Below are 19,893 nucleotides of genomic sequence, written 5' to 3'. Positions count from 1 at the left end.
CTCTGTAGCGATGAACTATTGACCAATCACATATCACTACACAGCCGTGACCATAAATACACCAAGGCGCTGAATGTGAAAAAGATCACAATCCTGTAAAAATGAAGTGTATTATCCCAGGAAACAATGTCAAAGGTAATGAAATTCGTGCTATTTGGTTTATTATCTCATTTATATGGATGTCCCTTTTAGATCAGACGATGAAATGATCTCGTTTAATAGAAAACATGCACGGTACTGTCAGAATGGGAAAGTTTGGTGTGAAAGTGCAGTCCGAGTCATATGATTTTGTGTCATGTTTAATACTTATGTGCAGAAGTGAGAAGAAAATGGGCTTTCAATTTTGAAACCTGCCTTGATCTTTGTACAATATGTTTGAGTGTTATTAATGTCAGAAAGGGAGGCTTGCATTGCATATTTAAAGAAATAAAGGAAGGCAATGCGGCAACAAGCGGACAAGGCAAAGGGGCAGGCTTCGTTTTCAATTTGTCAAACTGAAGACGTGAAAGTTGAAACGAGCCAATCCCAATGATTTTTTTTTGTGCACTGCAAGTGTGATTGTGCAATAAATTTGATTGCCTTGCAAGTTGCAATGTCATGAGTTGATACTATAAATTTATAATAATCCATCTCAAAAGTTATTATTCTATGCAGTTAATCCGTTTTCCCAAACTGATAATCATCAAATTATGCAGATCTTGCACGATCATTTTATTTATTTCATTCCATTCAAGAATCAAGTTCCCAAACTATTTAATTTGTCCCTTTGAGTTTCTATATTTTTGTTTTTTCTGATCAGTTTTTGGACGAGCCATTCACTGTCTTTCCAAAGTTGGGGAGGATCTTTACATGGAACCATTGGATACAGGCGTAAGTATGAATCATAAATCATGCAAATCCAGAATTTGACAGGCTTTTGAATTCAGAAGTCTGTGGGTTGAACTCTTTGTTCTTCTGAAGGTGGACGTCTGTGTCTTTAGCACCCATGCACACAAAAGCAACATTAGATTTTATTTTGTTAAGGAGCTCTCTCCAGAAGGACTTATTTTATATCCCTGAACTTAACTCCATATATTAATTTGAAAACAGTAGGGTTTATAATGTAGGGTCTATGTTTGCTAAAGCCAGCCAGAGAAAGAAATACCAAGAACGTCTGAATACAGAAATTTAAAGACCAGAACTGATTTGAAACTGTAAGACCATGTTTTGAAACTGAAAGACCAAGATCCGAGATTGTCTAAAGTAATGAGGGTATTGTCTGTCTGTTGGACCCTTGCTAATTGTTTTGTTACATTTCTTCCTGAAATTTTTTACTCAAAAACAAAGAATGACAGCCTATATAACTTAATAGGTCTTTGTAATTATCATCTGACTTGCAGGCTTTGCAGCTGTTTTTGTTTTGAACATTAATATAATCAACATCTGACTTTCAGGTATAAGGAAAAGTTTTCCTTTTCTCTCTATTTCTCTCTCCCTCTTTTGATTATAATCTTTTAAAGAAAGACAATTTACAGATGCCGACTCATCTTTCAAAATGACAGAGTTTTTCTTATGCTCCTATGCCTATTTAATTAAAAAAAAGAAAACAAAAAAAATAGATATCTTTGCTAGTCGCTTCATATAATAAGTAGGATTTTTAGGGTTTAAGGTTCTTGGAAATTCTGTTATTTTTCCACTGAAGCACCATAACCTTTGTATTCTTTCTTTCTCTGTCTTTCCTCAGCTTGCTTTGAGAGCGGTGAACTCTTCTCGGTCAGCTTACTCCTGTTTCCTATTCAGTCCAAGCTTCTTCCTTCGCTATGACGACCAGACAGTGACAGCATCCCAAGCCACTCAGGATGGTGAAGAGACCACCAGATGGAGAGTCACAATGAAGGTGAAATCTACCTCTTTTCAATTTAATATCTTAACGACCGTCTGTACTAGTTTGGCTAGGAGGGATTAGACCACCCAGGGTGGTCACTGACAGGTGGCTATCTCATCAACTCAGCTCTCAATTAACATAAGAAAAAGAGGATCATGGGGGACCAATGGTCACCGATTAGGCACTGTTTTCTATATAGAGGGAGCAAGTAGCTACAAGTAGTACAGTGGGGCTTTAAGCCAAGTGAACACAGTTCCAATTTTGTGGTCCCTGTTGATTCTACTATCTTGGTCCACATCTGTTTTTTTTACTTTTTAAAATCAGGGTATAAAATGACAATCTTGACAATGTGGGAACAAAGAAAACTATGAAGTTGTAATTTCAAAGTTGTTATGTCTAGTCTTGGAGACACACCCAAAGAAGTAGGGGTGCTCACTGAATTTCTTATGACATGATCTAGTGCATGGAAAAATGAAAATTATGAAACTTGTGTTGGAACTGACCCCAAAGCAATTTTGTAATCTATGGCAGCCATCTTGGAAAATTTCTAGTAACATGATGTAGTCCTCAACTTGTGTAAGACAAGTTGGGAGTGCTATTCTTGGCTGTCTAAATTAGAAACTGGATTTGAAAATTATTGTTGAATATTTTGTTAAATTACTTTGCATATTTAGGTTTTCATAACCATTCTGTCTAGCGTATAATATATCAATTTGATGTTGTTAAATGTCTACCGTTAGGAATCATTATCTGATATTTAAGAAGATTTTTTTTAATATTTCTTCAGTCCTGTCTAGCTGTCTTCAAATCACTGTCCAACCTTGAGAAGAATGTAGACAGATGTAACATCAGTCTCGATACGGAGGATTGCCGTCTCGTCTTTCAGCTTCATTGTAGACATGGTAAATAAGCAGTTTTCACTTTTCATTATCATTAAGATAAAGGCATGCATTTATACTAACTTCCCAGAAGTGTATTTGTAGTGAAGATATTAGGGTTTAAATCCAAATCAGAATGATTGGTTATTTTATTAACTATCAATTATCTGGTACCTCAAAAGGGAACTAGTGATACATTTTACATTTTAGTAGTTGCATTATGTTTTAAAAAAAAATTATCCTTAATTTGGGGTGAAACAAAAAACATTGTAAAAAACTAATTAATGTGTTTATCTTCTGAAGTTATATGTTTAGTGTTCATCACTAGTCATCAGTGGCATATTTGTATGTCTTTTGTCCTAGGTGATTCACTTTATCATATACATGTAGACTATCTCAAAAAATTCTGAGCTTTTAAATTCACATATATGATATTACTTTAACATTAACGAATCTAGGAATGCAAAAATTTGATAAGTGTGAATCTTGGAATGAAAAGCTCATTAAGACAATGTTCTTTAAATAAACTACCGTAAACATTAGACCAATACATATTGATTACTGAACTTTTTGTTCCATCTTGACATGCAGGTATTGTTAAGACCTATAACCTAGTCTATCAAGAAACAGAGACACTTCAAGCAGTCTTTTCCAAAGATCTCTGCCCAAATAGGATCACTGCTCCAGCCAAGTAAGTATCAAGCCCACTGCGCACCATATAATCTGAATGCGATCCGATTTAGTTATACTTAAAGAAAAAAAGTATTTGGTATGACAACAAAAAATTGATAAATCTTCTTGATTTCCCTATTCAATGATCAGTAAGAGTAATAAAAATCTCTATATTACAGATGTAGATCTTCATATTTATTAATATTTCTTCCAAAGTTAGATCACATTTGGGTTGTGTTCTGCAGTGAGCTGCCCATTATATCTATCAAGTAAAACTCATTGAATATTAAAGAATTGAGCAAATTACAGGGAGGTTGAGTTTTATATGGAAAGCTAAATTTCTTTTTAGAATGTAATGATGTAACAAGGACAACACTTTCAAGACTCTACAATGTAACAGCACTTGATAATTGATATATATGAAACACTTCATGTTTTTATCTATTTGACGTGATAACTAAAACTTGAGAATTTGTAATTCATTTTTATGTGACATGAATAGATCTGCATTTCATACACGTAACAGTGAATATGATCATTCCTTGAATTATTGCTCCTTGTAGATTGCTTGCGGAGGCAGTAGGAAGCTTTCAATCATCCCAAGAAGAAGTCACCATGACAGTCACTCCTACCCAGCTGGGCTACAAGAACTATGTTGATGATGAACCAGGTAAACTCAGCGTAGAGACATCTAGGCAGCTACTGTAAAAGTAGCAATATATTCGCGGTACATCAATTTTCAGGGATATATTGCATCTCTTTTATATGACGGGTTCCAGGTGTAACATCCACCAGAACAAATTTTTCTTTTCATTGTACAGTCAAACCTGCCTTAGTGGCCACCTCTCTGAGTATTTTGTCTCCCTTGCAAAAAAAAAAAATGTGTGTTGTAGAACCTGTCTAGAAAGACCACCTGTCTACAGTGGCCACCTTTTCTGTTTCCCTTGAGTGGCCTTTATAAACTAGACTCCAGGGGGGTGTTTCACCAAGATTCTAAGTCGAACTTAAGTCTAAGTTGGATTTAAAAATTATGGAGAGCCACTTGTAGGCTTAAAATAAAATATATTCAGCGAAAAGCGAAAATTGAAGTATTTTAGACTTTTTATAAATTCCACATCAAAAACATGAAATCTCCTTGATTATAGAAAATATGAATGATTTGAAACAACATTTTATGCCTTTTAAAATAACTTTTACAAAATATTTTCATAGATGCTAACGGCTTTCCATAATTGTTAAGTCCAACTTAGAGATAAGTTCAACTTAGGACCTTTGTGAAACACCCCCCAGCAGCACCTTCTACTTTGTTTTTGTACTTCTTGTGCAGATCCAACCAAGGTGGTACACTCTGAATTGCGTCTTGTTCCTGATGAGTTCACAGAGTATATGATTGGAGTGGATACAGAAGTCACATTCTCACTCAGAGATCTCAGGGTTAGTACTTTAGTTCAGTACGCAGATTAAGTTAGTATTTTGATTAGAATTTTAATCGGCTATAAAGTGATAATTTAATTCATATTCAAACCACATCTTAACATTTTACTTAAACAATTCGACTTTAGAATACTAGCTGATAAGCATTGTGACATCACATGGTCAATAACAAATTATGTGCAATAAAAAGTGTTGCCGCAAATGCCCACTATTATAATTAAGCGCAGCTTAGGAAATCACGCTGATTCTCCATCGAGGGAGTGACGTATTGTACAGAGGAAAAGCAATATGCTAACAATATGGAACTTGATCAAATACATGATTTCTTTCTCTAGGAATACAGGCTCGTATATTGAATGAAAGTATTTATTGCCTGTGTGATGTTGGGACTGCATTGGGCTTTCATCATACGGTACATCATAATACTGCATGATATAACTAGCTATGCCATGTTTTCATTCTCATTCAAGCAAAAACAAAGTCTCCTTTTCTCCACATTTTTTTCAGGCTATCCTATCATTCTCAGATTCGGCTGGCCTTCCGGTCTCTATTCACTTTGAAACACCAGGAAAGTAAGTCTAAAATATATAACATGTATTGTGCTGAACAATGCCAAATTAAATTTTGGGTCTGACAATCTAGTCTATATCCCCTGGAAGTTAATCATCCTTGAACATGTTTCATCAGAAATGTCCTACATCTCCAAACATGCGTTACCTAAGATGTGCTGCAGACTTTGGGGTACTCATCAGCACATTACAATGTCGGTGGCACCGTGGCAACTGCTAACTTTGAGCCATGCCCTTGCAGATCATGGCTGCAAAGTGATAAAACATTAGTTAATCTTTAGAGGATTTGTAGAAAATGTTGATTTTAAATGTACCTACTAAAATGTATCTAGAAGGTTTTGTTAAATTATCATTACCGCAAATCTCCGTGTATAAGGCGCACCCCTATTTTGAAGATTAAAAAAAAAAAAAAAAAATTGGTTTAAAAAAAAATTCAGGGAAAAAAAAAAAATTCTGTCATCTTTAGTTTTATACCAACATTATTACTAGGTCTAACTTAGTTCCAATCGGCAAGGTTTTGTTGCCCCTTCCGGAGGTCTAAAAACAATAATTATCGGCAAGGTCTTGTTGCCCCTACAGAGATCTAAAAACAATAATTATCGGCAAGGTTTTGTTGCCCCTACGGAGCTCTAAAAACAATAATTATCGTCAAGACTTTGTTGACCCTACAGAGATCTAAAAACAATAATTATCGGCAAGGTTTTGTTGCCGTTTGTAAACGTTTATCACAAAAAACGTAATGATTCAGGCTTATCGAAAACCACTAAAAAGTAGCATTTTTAGGACTCAAAATATCCTGTACCTGTGTATATGGCGCACCCCCGACTTTTGATTTTTGCAGATGGAAAAAAGTGTGCCTTATACACGGAGATTTACGGTAAATGCAATTATTCTATGTGAATGAAACATGAATGAAACATGAAACGTCTACAATCACTTTTGACAATCATGCATTTGGAGAAATTTCTATAGGAATATCACTGCCCGTTGAAAGCAGCAAGTTTTGAAAATGAGCAATGATGATTTTTGTTGTTGAAATTAAAAATGAAAGTTCATCTAACAAAAGATTCCAGCTCCAAGATGTCTGCTTAATACTATTTTCCTCTCTCTCTTTTTCATCCTCTTGACCAGACCTATTGTATTCAGCGTGGAGTCTGAGCAGACGTTGGAAGCTACCTTCGTTCTGGCCACCTTGACCGAAGTGTCCAGTAGTCAGCTGACCGGTGCCTCCCAGCAGGCCAGAGCGAGTCAGGCTGCGTCAGTCAGTGCGAATCCAAGACAGAAGAGTAAGAGCAATCCGAGGAAAAGGTTTGTCATGTTTTAAAAATCAATTTCTATATATTGTTTATGATATTGAATAGCAAAAGAAATTATCTAGGATTCAGTGGGATAGATTGATGATAGTCAGCATAGGAATAATTGTGTGTTGTGGAAAGTTTTGGATACATCAAAACAGACTTAGTTTATGCGGAAAATCATAGACTGTGAGAAAAAAACACTGCTCACAGATATGTGACTACAAACTTGTGAATTCAGAATTTGACCTAGGGTTTCACACTACTTCTCATCAATTTTTACATGTGAGGTCGTTTGAAAAGCACTTTTTTTTCTTGTGACACTACTGGTATAACATTTTTTTTTTACACAAACATGTAGGAATAAACAGAATGTAAAAGTTTTTTTTTTTTTTTTTTTTTACCTTTGACTAAAAAATCAACCTGTGTAGCCATGAAGAGTTTGCAATTCATGAAATTTTCTATATTTTTTCTAATTTTTTCCTTCTTCAATTTTCTTTTTTTCTAACTTTTTCTTCTTCAATTTTCTTTTTTTCTTCAATTTTTCGATCCTATTGCATTCATTGATCATCTTTTTTTCCTACGCTGTGGGGTTGGACGTTTCATTTCCCTTATGGCATTTCTCCCAGCCTTTCGGTCTTCAGCATCCGCCTGGATGAGGCCAGATGCTCTCATGTGTTCTTGTAGGGTCTCCTGTCATAATCAGGGCAGTGTTTCACGAAACCGTTATAAGTACAAGTTCGACGACATCCCATTGAAATGCGTGTATTAAAGTTTACACTCATGTCGATGGGATGTCAGCAAACTTGTACCAAGGACGGTTTCATGAAACGATGCCCCAGTTGCCAGTTGTGCATTGGCTATTTTGGATTATGCAAGGTAATGATATTCTTGACAGAAATTAAGTAATCTGGTTTTCTACCTCTACATTCCATTTTAGATCAACTGCCGGCCCAGGTCCCAGGAAGAACAAACCAAGCAATAACGGAGATGGTAGGAGAACACCTAATGGACATACAACAAGGTGAGACTTCTATGTCCCCATTCCCCTCTCAAATTATACAATGATGTTATAAATGTATTTATATCCATTGCTGGGCAGTGTGGAGTGCGCCTGTAATCCAGCTAACAATGGAACTTACAAACTGATTCAGCCAAGGATGCAGGTTCGAAACTGAGTCACGTCTTTTGGATGGTGACGTTTAAAGGTCGGCCCCCAGACGTAAATAATCATATCTGATTGATAATCATCTGTAATAACCCAATACACACACGCTACGAATGCATTAGTTGGATTAAAAGAGAATGATCAGAATTTAGCTTGAATAATGGAGGTGATGATGATGATGATGTTAATGTTGAAGAATTTAATGACGATGATGATGATGAAAATTGTGATGGTGATGATGATTATCATGATCATGATGAGGATGACAGTGACAGTGATTGTGAGGGTGACGATTATGGTGATGATGATGATGATGATGATGACAATGGCGATGGCGATGGCGGTGATGATGACGATGATGATGATGATGATGATGATAATGTTTGGCAAATCCGTTATGACGAATTATAAAATCTGTCTATTTTGACAACCAACTATTTCACTAATCATTTTTGTTTTCTTGATCACCCCAGAGATGAATATGAAGATGAATTCCCAGATGATCTGATGGCTGACTTGTTGAATAGGAACGAAAGGACAATGAACCAAGGGAATAATACAGGTTGGTAGTCTATTGAATGGGACACGTTCCTAATAAGAATCATGTCTTACATAGAAATATGATCAAGCAGAATTCATTATGAATGAATTGATATAAATCACAAATCTGTTTTCTATTGATTGGAGGACTTGGATCAATAACAATTCTGTATAAAGATGGAGGCACAGAGCACTGTATGCCCCACCGATTTTAGGGATATTCATCACATTGATGAATCAGAAATATTTTGAAATGTCTTATTTGTTTTGCATGTAGACCTTTTCATGCAGCATTCCCCCCTTCCAACAAGTTAAAATGCGATCTTGAACATTGAGCATATGCAGAGAAAATTGTTATTCGTTATTACCGAATCAGGATGGATAAGGGTTCAGTGAGTTTAAAATGGTTCTAAATCTTTTAACATCAAGGAACAGTAGAGAAACATTTGTAATAAACTCCTCCCCCCCCCCCCCAATAAAAAAAATCAATATTTTATAGATGTAACTAGTCTTATTGATTAGAATGTTAGCCATCTTGAGCAAGATGTGATTGTCAGATCCCAGAGCATCAGTCTGTAGGGTCATTGTTTATGACGCAGTGCATTATAGCTGACATTGATTCTTATTCACACGTACAGCAGCAGGGCCCTCCACATCATCATCCAGGCTAGACCCAGCAGCACCGACCACCTCCAACAATGACGACACACCATTCACAGCCAGCCCAGTCATCCCCTTCAACTCCGCCCTCAGCCACAGGTTCCAGAAGACGGTCACTGATCAGAGTCGCCATGACGACCGTCTCCATCCACCACCACAGCCCGCAGAGGAGGAGGGGGAGGGGGAGAGGCGTGTCAGTCCTAACAGGACCCTGCTGGCTAACTTCATGGATGATGAAGACAGCAGGGGGAGCCTGGGGGATGTCGATGGGCCATCGCTGCTTGGGGATGAGGGAGGGGGAGGAGGGGATGACGGGAAGATCGACGATGAGGATGACGATGACGACGATGATGGATTCAATTTCATCCCAGCCACTCCACCCAGCAAGAAGGTATGATCACTGTTTATAATGTTTTGATTATAATAACAAAATGATAATAATTAAATGATTGTGTAGTGCATTTTCTAGATGATACAAGGTACTGTTTCTTTAATAATCTGAGAAGATGGGTAGAGGTATGTTTTCAGATGTTTTTAAAGACATGTTGTATTTGCCTATAGTGTTGTCACTCTTTCTCAGTATTTTATTCTTTCTCCTCTTACTTATTTGATGGCAGTTCAAATCAATGTTCTTTGGTGCATCGCAGTCACAACAGTCAGGGAGTGGCACCCAGAGGAGTAGACCCCCTCCTTCCCAGCCTCATAGGGGAGGGGCAGTGACGGTATTGGCAGAGGATAGCGATGAAGACTGATGATTTGGATTCTACTGTCAGCCCTGTCCCTGGGGTGAAGTCTTTCATGTTATCTCCACCATAGGGGATGGTCTGTATCGTAGCAAGCAGAGGATAGTGAAGACTGATGATTTGGGATCTTCTGTTGGCCCAACCGCACACCCCAACTGTCAGCGTTATCACCACAACAGGGGACAGTCTTTAGTACTAAAGCAGACAGATGAAGACTGATTTAAGATTTATTATCAGCTCCATCCCTAGGGGAAGGTCCGTCAAGTCATCCCCACGCTAGGGGAAGGTTTGCCATGGAGCACTACTCTAGTGGGGCATCTGTTGCAGTACTAGTAGAGGATCCTATGACAAGATGTTGTTATGGAAACATAGCTTTATCCTCAGGGAGTTAACTGTTAAAATATTTAAAAGGAATTGTTTTTTCCTATCACACACATCTCTAGCTGTCTCCACATGAAATTTGATTAGCAATATTCAAGAGATGAATATGCAACATATTATTCAAACTGCTTGAAGGACCATCAAGTTTATTTGTCAAACTTTGAAGCCTGATGAAATCAGGGCCCCGTCTTACAAAGAGTTACGATTGATCCAAATCAATCGTAACTCCTCCAGTCAATCACAAGCTTGCAGTCTCCTATCTCTTATGTACATAGTTGCGATCGATATCAATTGCAAATAAGTAGCGATTGATATCAACTCTTTGTAAGACGGGGCCCAGGTGTATAGATCATAGGGGACTCTAACTTAGGACAGCAGTAAATTTTCTCTTTCAGAAAAATCAATAATTGTTTTTGAGCTGTGGATGCCTTTCCTTTGTGATAGTAAAATCATTTTTGAAATGGGTCCAATGAGTTTCTTTCAGCATGGGATACAAAGATATCAGGGCCATGTCTTGTAAAGTGTTACTGTTGATCTAAATCGATAGTAAGTCTTCCAACCAAACACAAACACAAATCTCCTACGTTTGTCCACCATTTTGATTGATATGAATTGCAGTTGCAGTTGATTTGTATTAATCAAACGTACATGTATATCAATTGAATATATTTTAAAAAGGGATATATCTATTAAGAAGTGACCTTTCACTCATTGGTACAATGTTTGGCGATGTTCTAATATGACCCAAAGGTGTATATATCGTTCAGAGTATTTATAAATGATTTTGAAAACCTTAAACAACTGAAGTGTTATATAAAGTTATCTGAGCAGTAGCGAAGCAATGTGAATGGCCTAATTGCGAATCTCCATACAGGGACTGCTGGTGCGACCAGCTATCAACAATTATCTGTTGATACCTGAGCTGGCTATTGTTCCCAATTGCAAAATATATACTCCAAGGAAAAAGAAGGGGAAAAAACTGTTCAGTTGATTTTTAAGATCCTGTATTAGATAAGTTGTTGCTTATAGTCTCTCTGAGAGACAAACATCGGAGTTTGATGCACTTTATTGTTATCAGGTGTCTTCATATCTTGTGATGAAATAGTGTGATATTTGAATATTAAAAAATGTATTCTTTAAAACATGTTAAAGATGGACCTTCAAGTGTTGTTTTTTACTGTAAAGGCTCGTTCAGATATGACGCGGTAACTGCCAAGTTTTTGTTACGTGTGAATGAATGGCAACTGTGCGCAACAAAGGTCCTGCACGTATTTACTGAGCTCTGTGTTTACTATAAAATACAGAAATATGAACTTAATTAAAAAAAATCGCCATGTCTTTACCGCATCTTATTTGAAGGAGGCTGATGGGACTGGCTTCACATCAGTACATTAGTAAATGCTTGTCCTTATTTCCTCACAGAAGTAAAATGATCGAGTTCATAATTCATGAAAGTTGAAGGAAAATTAATCGAACATCAAAAAGTAATGAGAGTGGAAGCAAGATAAGTACAGAAAGCAAATGAAATTGGATTTTTAAATATTTTTGCTAAATCTTTGCTGGGGGGAGGGGGGGGGGGGGGCGTGGTGAGGGGGAATATCAAATTCTTAATTACCGGTATCAAAGATTACTATGCAGTGTAGCCCATTGCCCTCACAAGCAAAACACTTTTGAACTTGTGCTGTTGATAGTGTATTAATAATACAAATTATGTTGTATGGGACATTTCACAGATTCAACCGTATTCTCTTTTATTTAATGATGCAGAACACAAGCTTTGAGTGGAAGGTACTTGAAATATGTTACCCGACATCCATAACTCATTAAAAGGGGAAGTTCCATCATGAAAAAACAGAATAGTGATTTTGAGAATTGAATGGAAGGAACAAAAAGGGGGAAGTCCTTGGACATGTATGACATCACACAACTGACAATAGGAGATTCGATCTTTAATACTAGTGATCACAACTCTCAAAGATTAATTTATTTGTTTATTTTCTGTCCCATTTTCTTAAACTGACACCAAAGCATCACTGATTTTTCTGGTTCCAGTCGGGACCCTTCCTTATGGATTGATGATTCCCATTTTAAGTATAATGTAATTTCTCATCTTTTTCCCCTTTTCACGACACAATTTACAAATAAAGTTCAATGAATTAAATGATTACCACAGAAATACAGTCATAATGTGAAAAATCTCTTTTTTTATTGGCAATAAAACAATAGACATTCTTTCATAATCTGTCAATGTAATATACGCTGACAAGACTTTTTGTTAATAATCATAAAACACGTATTAAGGAGAGGTCTCTTTTCATGCCCACTTTCAAAGCAAAAATCACACAAAACCGGTCTACATCTCTCCTTACAAGCGTGTAAGTGTAGGTTTACTGTACACACAATTTGAACCTGTATAGAGTACAAATAACATTGGTCCCTTACAGATATAGCAGACCATATTTTCTCTGAACAACCAATCAGAAACAAGGTTTCAGCTGTGTCCTGTTGAAACATAGTTTCTGATTGGTTGGCAGAATATTCAATATTAAACTGGAGCATTAATGTAAGTTTACAATCCATAAGTCAATATTAAATTTCAACATATATTTATTCATGGTAGGAAAAAATGCTTGATAATTTCCTAATAAAACATATTTTAGGAAGGAACTCCCTATAACTTTGAGCCTTGAATACAATTTTCTCCTGCAAACCGAGGCCTGTCTTATCTAATGTTGCAATTGATATTCATAGCAAGTTTACAATCAATCTGAATCAAATAACATTTATTCATATAAAGACAGCCCAGTTCTATCCTAAGCTCATTAATAACTTCAAATAAAAAATTGGTATTCTATTACAGACTAAGGGTACATGTATTTATCTCTTTCTCCATCAATTCTTTGTGGATCATACTACTTTTATATTTATTTTCACCCAGCACCAAATAAATATTGCAATACATCGTATTAAATATACAAAATAACCCATTTATGACTTTACACAAATGATATATCACATAGCATGACTGGATATGGTCGAAAAAATGTTGTAATGATTGTAAATTCAAATGTTGACAATGAAAAGTTAAGTCTAGAGTTTCTGTCTTATCCTTTATGTAAATTCTTAATATATTATTAATAAAAAAAGAAAAAGAAAAGAAAACCGCATTTGAAACGTTTAATTATTTCCATAGTTCATACATACACAATTCTAGTAAGTTGAGTGTACAGCGTGTGTACAATGAATATCATTGTATAATATTGTTGCCTTCTAGCTATTTCATTCTCTGGGTAAAATATGAAGCCTGCATTCTGACTCGAGCTGAAGAAATCTTACAATCAAACACACAGCAAAAGAAACCACTTTTCCAATCTACATGAAAGAGACATTATTTGATAATGACCAGAATATACAAGAAATATTTACCCCTACCTTTCAACAAAGCCATCTAGTAATAATTAGACTTGACAAGCGTATATTGTATAATTTAGCGTGGCTTTAACTATTTTTCTTTTTTATTACCATGGATCGAATACCTAAATTGCCTCATTGAATGGAGTATACTTTCCATGAATGTGTGACAAACGTTGACCATGGCACTCCCGTGTTTGTCATATTGGTTGGAACACGGCTGGTAAAGGGTTAAATATGCAGTGAACAGATGTGATGTAGTAGAACGTTATAAGCTGTTGTCAGACTAGTCTTATGATGCTCGACATTTAAGATGGGACTGCCCCTGCAAAGTCTCTGCTCTAGCAACTTTTCTAAAACTATCTGTACTCCATGAAAATATGTAGACTTGATGCGAATATCGTCATTAACACAATACACAAGATCATGAATCCTCAATAAAAAAAACCTCAACCAAACTGTACTTTAATAATCAACTTCTGTGGGAAAGGCTAACAAACTCTGAAAGAAACCATATACAGACACAATACAAATCACACACAGATTCAAAATATACATATTGCAATATGATACACAATATGTTCACTTGAAAACAACACATCCCTCAGAATCCAGTCTAAAATGTACAGTGCTGGTGATAAAAACTGGTGAAAGAGTTGCATGATAATGATGTTCTTTCAGTGTAAAAACATAAATACATTAACATACATGTTCTTTTACTAGAGGAGTAGTTTCCCACAATGAACATGGAATGGGGAGTACAAAGAGTTGTCCCACAGCTAATCGACACCAATGCGACACCAATGCGACACACTATGCAAGAGGACAAGTTAAATGTTGTTTAACATTTATTATCTATCAAACAATAAATGGGTTATTTGGACTGGCAAAAAAAAACAAAAAAAAAACATGCCCCCCAAAAGTTGCATACACTCAAAAAGTGATAGGAGACATTTCTGTATCCTGGTTAGACATTTTTGTAAAACATTTCTGTAATCACTCGTGTATACCGCAATACAAAAAGCTATGTTTGCACATTTTCTACGACAGGAAAATAATATATGATGAAAACGAATAAAGGACTAACTTTAGAGACCCCCCCCCCCCCCCTCTCTATAACCATCTTAAAACACCCATGCACAGAAATTCAGTCATTAAACTATTGCTGTAGGTGATGAATATAATAAATACCATAAATTAGCATTGATCTGTTAATCTGAGATTCTAAAAAGACCATCATTTAACATAGAGACATGACTAGCATGCCTTTTAAAATGTATACCACATACATGTATATATGTATGATTTAGAAATAACAGGATTGCCAGGTTTAAACATTTTAATTCATTGATATCTTTGTTTATACTGGACATATTGTCTGTTTAGAGCCAGAAGGTTGTTAACAACCATCAAACGGCTTCCTGGTTCTTAACATACAATCTTTAATATAGGCCTTATCGAGCAACCTTGCTTCGCTCAGAGCTTTACAATGCCATGCTATTCTGGATGTATTCATAGAATCTTTTCAGTTTCATCGGTGCCCTTGATTTAGGCAAATTACTTCAGAGACCTTATTAGTTATGATTCCAACGGGCTGCGTTTTCAAAAGATCCATTTGGTTTTCCTCTAAACCAACCAGGATAAACCTCTTAAAAGGACACAGCTGATCCTGGTTGGCGGTAGAAAGACCCTACGGATCACTTGCAGGTCTATCGATCATGTGTTACATAGGAAACCAACTCCAGCATGTAGGTGTAGAACCAAGAGTAGGCGGGGTAATTCATTTACAAGTGACAGGATCGCTACATGAACGACGGTTACTTTCTCTATCTCTGCTTTGTTGTAACTTGCAAGCAACCTTTGACCCTCAATCGTGGGAGTGTACATTTCAATGCGAAAGCGACGTGAACGACGGTTATTTCCTCTGTCAGCAGCCCTTTGACACTCGACCACAGACAAGGATGGGTGGAAGAGTAAATAAGAAGATGAAGACGGTTACTTTCTTTACATCATCATTGTTGCAAGCGACCTCTGACCTCCGACCCTAGGCCATGGTCAGGAGAGTTCACGAACGAGGGTCACTTCCTCTTTATCAGCTCCGTTGCGCGCACCCTCCAACACTCGACCATGGGCGGGGATGAGCAGGAGTGTAGATTCTAACGCAAAAAGCGACATGAACGACGGTTACTTCCCCTTTTGTTGCCTTCCCCTTTTGTTGCCACATCTGCCCTTTGACCCTATACCATGGGTGGAGACTACAGTACATCTTTAAGCAAAAGCTACACGAACGACGGTCACTTCCTCTCTCTCTCTCTCTTTGCTCCTTCGTCTCCCTTTTGATCCAACACCATCTTGCTTCATCTCTCCTTTCTCATCTAGCTACCAAGTCTCCATAATATATATATTCTATTCACATGATACATTGTTTCAGGACTGCATACTGAGGTATCCCACTACCTGGCAGTCTGTTTATAGAGTCTACTGGGGAACCGCCCCTCCCTCCAGGGGGCGGAGGGTAGCGAGTATTATGTGTCGTCATCGCTATCGTAGCCGACCGTTGACATCAGGACGGTGATGTCGTCTGGCTTGCCACCTGTGAAGCAAATAAGATATAAAAAAGCATTAAACACCAACCTTCAAGGTGTATCTTAGTAGTATTATGATACACATGATCTGGATTTATATAATACTTGACAAGAAATATTATCTCTAAGCGCTTCACAGACATTATCAATGTGGAGACGAGGACCATCTCCACTCCCTTGGGAGTATTCCTACCACATGGTCACTGCGAGGGCAATTACGGCAATAACTAACGCAAAGGCTTTCATCATCCTACCATGTCCCCATTTCTCTCCTGGGTATGGAGTGGCAAATGTAGAGTACTGCCTTGCCACAGGACATTAGTGCCATGTCTATGATCAAACCCATGACCTTTGCATTTCAAGTTATTATTACTCCATACGGAGTGGTTAAGATAAAATCCTACAAGGCAGTAAGTCCCTTTCGCAAACTAGTAAAAACTCCATGAAACTTGGTGAGTGTTTAAAATATATCTCTCAGATATATCAAGAATGAAATTGTACAGAGTTTCTGAAACTTCTTCGTAAGAAATAAAAATCTAGCGCTGTTTTCATCTTGCTGCAGAGGGAGCTATTTTCAAATCAACAGATATCATGGCCCAATTAAATACAAATATTTTTATGCCTCCGTTACGAAGTAGCCGGAGGCATTATGTTTTCGGGTTGTCCGTCCGTCCGTACGTCCGTCCGTACGTCCGTACGTACGTACGTACGTACGTCTGTACGTACGTACGTCCCGTTCTCGTGATCGCGTTATCTGAAGAACTGGTTGATGGATTCCTGCCAAACTTTGGTCATGTATGTATCTTGTAGAGCCGATGAACTGATTAGATTTTGGGGTTACGAGGTCAAAGGTCAAAGGTCACAGGGCTCATTATGTATGCAAAACGAGCTCGTGATCGCGTTATCTGAAGAACTGGTTGATGGATTCCTGCCAAACTTTGGTCATGTATGTATCTTGTAGAGCCGATGAACTGATTAGATTTTGGGGTCACGAGGTCAAAGGTCAAAGGTCACAGGGCTCATTATGTATGCAAAACGAGCTCGTGATCGCGTTATCTGAAGAACCGATTGATGGATTCCTGCCAAACTTTGGTCATGTATGTATCTTGTAGAGCCGATGAACTGATTAGATTTTGGGGTCACGAGGTCAAAGGTCAAAGGTCACAGGGCTCATTATGTATGCAAAACGAGCTCGTGATCGCGTTATCTGAAGAACCGATTGATGGATTGCTGCCAAACTTTGGTCATGTATGTTACTTGCAAAGCCGAAAAACTGATTAGATTTTGAGGTCACGAGGTCAAAGGTCAAAGGCCACAGGGCTCATTATGTATGCAAAACAGCTTGTGATCGCGTTATCTCAAGAACCGATTGATGGATTCCTGCCAACTTAGGTCATGTATGTTTCTTGCAGAGCCAATGAACTGAGTAGATTCTTGGTTCATAAGGTCAAAGGTCATTGGCTCATTATGTATGCAAAAATAGCTTGTAATCACAATATTCTGAGAACCTGTTAATGGATTACAATTGAACTTGAATTCGAAAAATTTCTTCTGTTTTGGTTTGTAAAATTGCTCTATGACGGAGGCATCATTTTCGACTGCGCGCAGTCGAAGTTCCATCTAGTTCGAGTTTAGAAAACAAACATCAGGCATTAAAAATTTCACAATTTATTTGTTGAAAGCCCGTTTCCATTTTTTTTCATTTGGTGGGAGGTTCCTAATAAAAGACCTCTCCAATATACCACTGGATTCATGGAACTTCAGGTGTTTAGGTCTGCAAAAGGGGCGCATCATCTTTAACAACTAACCATGGTGGCTCCAAACACCTGATCAACAGTAGTATCCATGCACAAAAGAGCATCGACTCACATCCTTTTATCCAGCATTGATGCCCCTCTAGCTCTTTAGCAGATGATTATATATTTGCTATTCAAATAATGAAAATATCGCTAATGCTATATACCTGTAAACTCCATCCCGTTTTCTCTTGCATGCATCGCAAACGGTGACATGTAGGTTGGGTCGTACGCAAGGCGTCTTGCTTTTGCTGCGATGTCGTTGACCGTCTTCTGTACACTTGAGAATGAGTTATCCTATAAACAGAGAGGGTATTAAAGAGAAATGAGAGAGAGAGTTGAAAATTTAGAATTAATGAGATGCAATCAAATAAATAAATATTCAAAACATTTAATCCAATAAATATTAGGGTAACAAAAAGTGTTTTCTTGTTATTTGTCACAAATCAATTTATGAGCACCTTATCAAAAACATAAGTTGTTCTCATCCACTTGACACTAACTTCATATTCTCTTCAGCATACAAACCAAACCCAGTTCCCAAACTTACTTGAGTTTGTTGACATTTTATATTTTTCACATAATCCATGCTGTTTTCTATACATTCGTTCTGTAGAAAAGACAGCGTCCTATTTTGTAACCTATTCTTCCCAAAATTCAGATTATCTGAGATGTTGATCAAGACCAGACACGCATACTCCCTCTGTGCTCTCAGACAAGTTCATTGTAACACTTTATAGTAAACTTTGCCCTGGCAATACTCCAAACTCAACCGCATGTGGGTGGCCTGTCTTGATAAATATTGATAACTGACAAAAAACTAAGGCCTGAATTATCTGGAGTGAGTAATACAGGTTCCACAGTACATGCATGTTGGGTATGTGACTCAGGTTTGCTGGCACGAACACTTGTCAAGCCAAGTCACATCACAGGGTCTGAACAATCAGTGTTAAAGACTACACCTGCTTTAATATAAACGTAGACCCTGCCCTGTGTCAGACTCATTCAAGACACACAGCCCCCCCCCTCCCCCTTCCCTCAAAAGAAGTGGTTTAAAAAACATTAAACTTAAACCACTTTCTAAAAGCATCAATTTAATATGGGTATAAGGCAATATTAGGCATGACAACAAAAAGTTTTTTTTTCTTCTTACTATCAATTTCTTCTGGAAATAATGTTTTTTGTACATTTTTCAAAATAATGAAATATTAGTAAATGTTGCCATTGTAGTTGCCATAGTAAATTGGTGGTTTGAACTACTGGTTAGGTTTAAACCAATAGTTATCTTGAGGTGTTAGACTAGTGTCTGTGCTTGCAGGCTACTGAGACTACAGGGACACTTGGGGATACGCCCTCCTCCCCCATTGGATGGTGAAGAGAGAAAAGATGGAGGGATGGAGATAGAGAGAGAGAGAGAGAGAGAGAGAGAGAGAGAGAGAGAGAGAGAAAGCTAAGGGGAGGAAGAAATCCGCATAAAAAAAGAAGATACGATCCCTCCAACAAAACCCTACCCTAAAAATCTATGGATCTTTTCTTTTGCAAATAATCACCTCACTTCTAGTGCCAGCCCCTGCTGTACCCCCACTGTCTCTGCACTACTGACTGTAAGTCATACCAAACTTGATTTACTCGTTTCTACCAGGACTTTAACAACTATGAAGATATGACATGCTCTTGAGCAGCAATAAAGCCAGATCAAAGTTGAGACCTATATATCTCATTGTTTACCGCAACCTAGTGAACTGGAGTTATTCTTCCTATAATTCACTAATGTTTGCATTGTCTGTGAAGTTTATTAGATCAACAGATATGGAACTTCTTCAAGGAAAAAACTCATGGACTTCAACTTTCTCTCCTTAGCATTCACCATGTTCTTTCTGGTCTTATTTCAACTACA

General features: G+C 37.4%; 2 protein-coding genes across 2 annotated transcripts in view; one reads left to right on the top strand and one right to left on the bottom strand.

The window, feature by feature from the left end:
* Nucleotides 1-57: 57 nt before the first annotated feature.
* LOC100891745 (cell cycle checkpoint control protein RAD9A) lies at nt 58-11,050 on the top strand. The gene is made up of 13 exons (XM_030991960.1): nt 58-135; nt 800-870; nt 1,724-1,876; nt 2,652-2,766; nt 3,334-3,433; nt 3,978-4,084; nt 4,742-4,848; nt 5,356-5,420; nt 6,549-6,725; nt 7,653-7,736; nt 8,354-8,442; nt 9,059-9,471; nt 9,698-11,050. The coding sequence occupies exons 1-13, from the start codon at nt 102-104 to the stop codon at nt 9,830-9,832; spliced, it is 1,650 nt and encodes a 549-aa protein (XP_030847820.1). The 5' UTR covers nt 58-101; the 3' UTR covers nt 9,833-11,050.
* Nucleotides 11,051-14,445: 3,395 nt separating this feature from the next.
* LOC100891821 (protein phosphatase PTC7 homolog) overlaps nt 14,446-19,893 on the bottom strand; it is a 33,258-nt gene continuing 27,810 nt past the window's right edge. Inside the window, exons 5-6 of the mRNA XM_003726833.3 lie at nt 18,164-18,293; nt 14,446-16,208 (exon numbers count right to left, since the gene is read on the bottom strand). Of these exons, the coding sequence (XP_003726881.1) occupies nt 16,141-16,208; nt 18,164-18,293 (198 nt within the window). The 3' untranslated portion in view covers nt 14,446-16,140. The remainder of the gene's footprint in view (nt 16,209-18,163; nt 18,294-19,893) is intronic.

Source organism: Strongylocentrotus purpuratus, unplaced genomic scaffold (genome assembly GCF_000002235.5).
Source record: "Strongylocentrotus purpuratus isolate Spur 01 unplaced genomic scaffold, Spur_5.0 spur5_scaffold_2, whole genome shotgun sequence".
NCBI classification, from domain to species: Eukaryota; Metazoa; Echinodermata; class Echinoidea; order Camarodonta; family Strongylocentrotidae; genus Strongylocentrotus; species Strongylocentrotus purpuratus.
This window is presented reverse-complemented; position numbering and strand designations above follow the sequence as displayed.

Coding starts and splice junctions, on each gene's coding strand:
- LOC100891745 (XM_030991960.1), top strand. CDS start 102: ATGAAGTGTATTATCCCAGGAAACAATGTCAAAG. Junction 2,767..3,333: donor TCAGCTTCATTGTAGACATG/GTAAATAAGCAG, acceptor CTTGACATGCAG/GTATTGTTAAGACCTATAAC. Junction 9,472..9,697: donor CCACTCCACCCAGCAAGAAG/GTATGATCACTG, acceptor ATTTGATGGCAG/TTCAAATCAATGTTCTTTGG.